Source organism: Trichoplusia ni, assembly GCF_003590095.1.
Source record: "Trichoplusia ni isolate ovarian cell line Hi5 chromosome 2 unlocalized genomic scaffold, tn1 tig00001536_group1, whole genome shotgun sequence".
NCBI lineage: Eukaryota > Metazoa > Arthropoda > Insecta > Lepidoptera > Noctuidae > Trichoplusia > Trichoplusia ni.
The window spans coordinates 26,702-33,537 of record NW_020799581.1 but is presented as its reverse complement, the minus strand read 5'-3'; the positions used below and the strand labels follow the sequence as shown (position 1 = coordinate 33,537).

At 40.1% G+C, this 6,836-nt stretch overlaps 1 protein-coding gene across 1 annotated transcript; it reads right to left on the bottom strand.

Moving 5' to 3' along the window:
* Window positions 1-685: 685 nt before the first annotated feature.
* LOC113506162 (probable phospholipid-transporting ATPase VD) lies at window positions 686-4,989 on the bottom strand. Its single transcript, XM_026889011.1, has 5 exons — window positions 4,751-4,989; window positions 2,994-3,815; window positions 2,634-2,791; window positions 2,124-2,271; window positions 686-820 (listed from the first exon to the last, which is right to left on the bottom strand). Exons 1-5 carry the CDS (start codon window positions 4,862-4,864, stop codon window positions 686-688), a joined length of 1,377 nt encoding a protein of 458 aa, XP_026744812.1. The 5' UTR covers window positions 4,865-4,989.
* Window positions 4,990-6,836: the final 1,847 nt, after the last annotated feature.

Below are 6,836 nucleotides of genomic sequence, written 5' to 3'. Positions count from 1 at the left end.
GAAACTGTGCCAAAAAATATATTATGCCAGTTTTGGCAGACGACGTTGCAAGGTCACTGAAAGGAAACATTCCGCTAGATAGCATAACACAAATTCACAATTTTAATTAAACGAGTTTGTTGGAACATTGTGAATACAAACTATATTCCTTCTGTTCATAACCGCATCATTTTGTATCCGTTGGCGGACTATTTTAACTAAATGATTGGAATTTTCATATCGTCTGTTTGTAAAAACCGAGTTCATGACTCCCTAATTGGCTTACAGGAATTAAGAACTGCTGAACTTGAACTTGATCTCCGGCACGCGCTACGCAACGTGACGTCATCGCGCTGTACGCTAATGTAGGCCATGATAAAAATTGTTTTTATTTCACAAAAAATTTCTTAAGCGATCTGATTGCCTTAAGTAACTACATAAAACGATATCATATTTACTCCTCTCGCGGATGATAAGAATCCCTGTCTTTGTCTTTATTGAATTGAAAAAACAAATCACGACTTAACCCGTACGGAAATTAGTCTTTGTATCACAGGAATTCCACAAAAAATCTGCTCACAGGGACACCCCTACTCAGAACACGGGAATGTTCCACCTAAAATGATAGTTACCTGTCCATTAGGCGTCCTCATAGCCACGGACATGCACTTCCTGTTCGCGTCGAACTGCTGCACCCGCAGCACCTTCATCTTGGTGAGCTCGCCGCGGATGCCCACCTCCACCTCGTCGGCGGCGCGCGGTTCCGCAGCTCGTAGCCGTACGCCAGCGCTGCCTCCGCGAGCGCTAGCTCGTCCGGACTCTCCGCTTCGAAACGTGCCAACTACATCATACAAGGAGGTTTTAGTGATTAATGTTACTTATATGAAAGAAATAAAGACTTGAACTTGAACATAGTTTACGGTCATTGCCCAGTGAGACAGTTGCGTATTCTAATCGCTGTTATCTATAGATGGGCGAGACTCCCAGATTATAGATTATTCATTATGATTGAGAGGCTTTGTTTGTTAAGTGGTTCTAGACAATAGGATTTTTATGTGTTTTACAGGTTTCCTAAGGGAAAACCTTGTGGGAATTTCCAAGAGGAAAGAAACAACTAACTACTTTACAACCGATAAAAACTTTAAAGCACAAAATCGGTTCGGATAGGTTTTATTTAAAACACTGACTTAAAATGTTAAATATCGACTAAAACCTGCTTAAAACGGAGTTAAAAATTCAGAACAATAGCCTCAACTAAATAAATAATGCGTATCGATGGTATCGCAAACACCTGTTCAAATGGGTTTAAATTATTTGTCATTTAAAGATTTCATATCTTTAGCATTTATTCGTACGAAATGAGTCATCAGTTTCGTGAATTAGTTGAAGGACTGATAACAGAGTTATTGTCATTTTATCCTTATATGTACCGATATCACCCATGCAATGTGAATCGGTAGTATGATTAGTCACATGTTTAGCGATGGATGCAAACAAATAAATATTATTACATTGGACTGTCGTAACTATTCATAACGAGGAAGATTGGGCTGTGTCACAATTGAAAAGTAATTAAAACGGTTGATAAATTTAATTTGAAATATTGGCTTATTTTAATGTTTCCCCATCCAAACGCAAGCAATAATTTTTCTGTTGACATAAAGTAAAAAATAAAACAATCCACGAGAAAAAATATTTTCGTTAGTTAAAACTTGATTTGATTATTTTGATCTGTTCGACGTATTGCTTGTAATCTGCTTGATTAATGTAAATCCGTAAAAGTAGTTTCATTTCAATGTCTAACATTCGCGTAAACCTAAGAAACCACTAATGTCTTTCTAATAGAGAAATCGTAACGTTCGATTGGTTTTTCTGGTTCCTCTATGAATGTTTATGGGTACATTTCGTAATTTTGGCACATGGTATTGATGTGAATAAATATTCAAAGGGAACAACAGTCTTACAGTTGCTAAAGCGTAGACGATAACCATAGGCACAATTAGTGGGGGTGTTAATGAAGAAGTAATTTCCTATACATTTTGCTAATGCAAGAAAAAAATGCGCGTCATTTTTCTTTAGTCCATCCTTACAGGTTCAATCACCAAAACCAGCTTTGGAGTCAATTAAATAGATATGGTACATACCGTTGATGCATGATCTACAGAAGTACTTGGAATACTGGATTCCTCTTTGTTGCTAAACATCAGCTTTGGAAGGCGTATCCTGAGAGGGGAGCCCGATGATGGTGGCGGCGATGGCGTGGTTGATCGAGACTCCGTCAGTCGAGCGTATCTGTGGACGGAGGACGAACAATTAGATGAATTGAGCTAACTGGACTTTTGAAATCTCGCCTCTACATTCAAGTCGCATAGACAAAGACTTCAGGCACCAGAAGAAGCATTTGTGGACCACACAAATGCCTTTTCTACGCGGGGATCGAACCCGACACGTTGCGCACAGTACGTTTGGCGTATTGGCTTCATGCATCGCATTGTCATCCTTGCGAACCAGATATATTTTATATCAATGATATGAGTAATAACTGGACACTGTTATGCAATAATGTGTTTATGTGTGTGTAAATTTAATCACAACTGTGTTCAACCTATCAACTATCAGGGTTTATCCTTAATTTCGACCAAAATGAAACTTACTTGTCGTTCGATCGCAGCGTTCCGTTGGACCGCGAGGGTTTCCCAGACGGGAACTGATCGCTGTTAGAGTTGGAGCCGCTGATCTGAGTGTTGTCGACGTGCGGCTGGCTGACCACCACGGTGTTGCACACGGCCAGGATCAGGAGGAACTCGCGGACCTGAAGGCATATGATACCTTTGTACTTGCTTTTTCTAATATGAGCAAAACGGGTTTCTGAAGATAAATTATAATGCAGCCTGACTAAAATCATTTCATAGTTCATTGTTTTATCTTATACATAATCTCAATTTCATTAGTTTACTTAAGTCACATTTATGCTAGCTTGAGTTTCATAAATACAAGTCAAATGATTGCCTTACCTTTTGTGTATGTTGGGCGTCATTGCTATCAAGTAGATGTTGCAGCATCCGTCGGTTCGGCGACACGTTGGTGATCGGCGTGACGATCGGCGGCAGTTCGGGACAGGGCTCGGCGGGCGGCCCATTCGGGTGGTCGTAGTCCACGCCGCTCACCGTACACCGCCTGAACACCATCTTGTTCTCCGTAAGCGTACCCGTCTTGTCACTGAACAAGTAACTGATCTGTCCCAACTCCTCAGTTATGTTCAACGCTCGACATTCCGTCCTTGTATTCGTCTGTGGATCGTACATCTCGATGTCCTGATGTATGTGGTACACTTGCAGCAACTTCGTCATCTCTATCGTGACGTACAACGACACCGGTATCATTACTTGTAACGCTATTATATACGTCCAGAATATTAACAATCCTTCGTACGCCGGTTTGTTCACGTTCGTTATGAAGGGTACAAACTTGTATAGGGAAAGGTAGTACTCGTCCAACCAAACTTTGCATCCGACTGCGCCGGCGCAACAAAGAAATAGTAGCACTAAGACACACCATATGACATCTGTGTTCATTTTCCTCTCCAAGCCGGAACACTTGTACCTTGGTCCTCCGTTGTTGAGCATCGCCTTGGTCTCGTGGCCCGCGTACACGACGATGCCTTCCACGTAGTCTGTGTTTTTTATCGTACAATCCCTCAATAGAAGGTTCTCGGAGGTTAGCGGTACTCGTTCCCCGTTAGGGTGTGATATACAGCCGGTGAATCTATATATTTTTGTCGATGGTCGCTCCACTTCCACCGAGCTTCTGAATTTTAATGGACTGAATTCCGATTGCTGTGAAACGAAACAGACAATTTCTGTGTTACTAAAAAAGAACATCGTTTTGGCGAAGTGGGTCGCGAATTGCAGAGCCGCAGCGTAATTGTGTTGTTACAACTATTGGAGAAAGTGTTCCCACGCTCTGGTTTTTTCGGTGCTCGTACTGCACGCATAGTAAACATAATCTAAAAACAGCATTATGATGTTTATCCAATAATAAAACCGTTGCAGTGACACTTAAATCTGGACGAATTTAGAAGATTGATTTTATTATGGTTTCACAATCGCGGTCGAGACGAAATTACACTGTCTATAAATGTGACTTTTATTTCGAGTCTTTATCACTGCATTTTTTGCTTCGTTCTCTAAACATTGGTTTCGTTTCCGTATAACGAGATAATTAAAGTTATATGTTCTCTGTTCGATGCATGTATGTATATTTATAAATACTAATACAGGTAAAATAGTATATTGCAACTTAGTAACAACGCATCTGTAGGTACAGCTAAATACCTTTATAATAAAAAACTAATTAAATGCACATGGAGCGGAGTGGACTCATTAACGTTAATTGATCATGACCGCAACCAATACTACTAGTTATATCCTTTATGTATAAAGACTATGCAGATAAATATTAAATACACAGTTAACTGTTAAATATCTAATGAGGATCACACCCGTTCCCTTATTCTGTCCACATGCCAGCTCTAATTCCTGTTTTTTAAAAACAAAGAGCTCACTGTGTGAATCTCGGGAATGCATTTTACCTACACAGTCCTGTTTAATTACAAGGCAGGTTGTCAACAGATAGTGGGTAATAATACCTGCTCGAAAGTATTATTAGCGATTACGTGTATTCAGTAATTGTCTTTAAACATGAAGATCGAGTTTGCGCTTCCCTAGATGTTATCCTTGGAAGTTATCTAGCATGAATAAAAGGAATATACCTTTTCTTTAAAGCCGGGCGCTACTATTCTCTGCTTGAGGTTGGTCTCCCCGTCCAGGTTGCACGTGTCGAGGTAGCACACGCCGAGCGGGCTCGACGACTGCAGCAGCACCATGTCCGCCGGCACCGCCTCGTTGTTCGACAGGTGGACGAGATCGCCGACCCGCACTTCTCTCCACTTCACTCGCACGTACCTCTCCGCCGATCTGCCAGACAGAAATAGAAACAATCAATAATGCTTTATGAACAGCTCAACAGATTTTCGTGAATAATCTACGTCGTGGTACAGTAATGAGTTTGCACGACACGTGTTCTATGCTATTATGGGATGGTTTGACGTTGTTTCATGTGTATTTGTTTCACAAGTACAGATTTTATAATAGGGAACAAATGTTGGCAACATTGTACGACGGTTATTGAATAAAATAAACAATATCGGTCACTGTTTGAACTATATTTAGTAAAATTACGATATCCGTTAAATGCAGGTTACAGCAACTCTAACAAAGAACAACAAGTTAATGCGATAAGCGAGAACCACAATCGGGCCATCATTCACGAAGATTGCATGAGCGCCATATCAAATGCTCACGAGCGACGTCATGTAAAAACTGAGTCCCCATTAAGTGTATACGATGACAATTTCTTGCGTAACTCAAGACTAATCCGCCGATATCGGAGGCAACAGCGGAGTTGATGTGATTACGATGATATACGTCATCGCAGCGCATACGTCGTGCAGACACAGTAAGGTAGCGTCAGCACACCTGTTTACGTGTTAACGTGCGTAAATTCCAGTCGCACTATTTGACAAAGTTAGTTATAAAAGTACAATCATTTTCAACAACGTCATTGTGTCAATGTTATCGCTATGAACTAGCGAGCAGCGGGCATTATTGTAGCCGCCGGCACGCCCGCTCCACAAATTCGTGAGGGAAAAGCAACAGGTCAGATTAAAGATTCGACAATGATATCTGTCCGCCGCTTTCTTTTTATGTTTTGAATGAACATTACAGATTACTTTGCGATTGCCGTTTGTTTTGCTGACGCTTTGCACATTCGTGTTTGTCGGTTTGCGCGTGTAACAATAGGCTTACCGCCGACTGTCACGCGTGGACTGGTTTAATTAAAATAAACTTTATCGAGAATAATATCAGGAGAAACTAGATTTTGCAAATTCTCAGTATTAAATTAGGTACGAATATTGAATTACTAAGTGAAGTCGTTTTTTAACCGGCTTTACAGATACCTCACGCTGAACCCATAAGTTCTTAGAAAGCCACATAAATACGTGTTGCGTGGGACAACTTCGTCCTTCCCAACCAAGGTGAGCAGACTGAACACTCTAGTGTTCATTAACGTGTCAAATGGGCAAGAAAAACGTGTTACAACGACTATTACGAAAACACATTTTGGAAGATCAAGGCAAGTCTGAGGAACGACAACGTTGAGAAATAACTTGCTACATTAGAAAAAGAAACACTTTTTGGATAGCTTTGGTTGGTGGCAGACAAAGTCTGGAAATATACAATTGAATGTGAACTAACTCTTTGTAATATTAATCAGAGAAGTAAACGAAAAAAATGTATTACATTCGTCCCAAACAAAAAAATAATAATTAAGCGACTGTAAATGTAACAAAAGGACATGATCAAACAGTCTACCACTGGAATAAGCCCCGTTGCCTAGCAACCAGGACACTCGAAATTAATGGATCTTTTGTGTCCTTAGAGAATAAACATTACATTTGAAACAAAATTTCTCATGAATCATTTCGTCAGGTTTTTGGACCTCTTGAACGTGGCACTAGTTATGTAGTGCAAACAGAAACATTACTTTAAAACGTAAATAATGTTATTGTGGGCAGTGAAATAAACAGTTGTATTAAAAACACGTGTGCTTGTTGATGCAACAAGATTTATTTTCACTAACATGTGAATCATTGGGCAAGCGATTACGAAAACTGAATTGCTTAACACGTCTAATCACAGTAAATATTAAACAATGGTCAATAATACTTTTCTAGTAATCGCAATTAACAGAAGGAAAAGGAAGGAAAACGTTTTTCTTAGAAATGATTACATTTC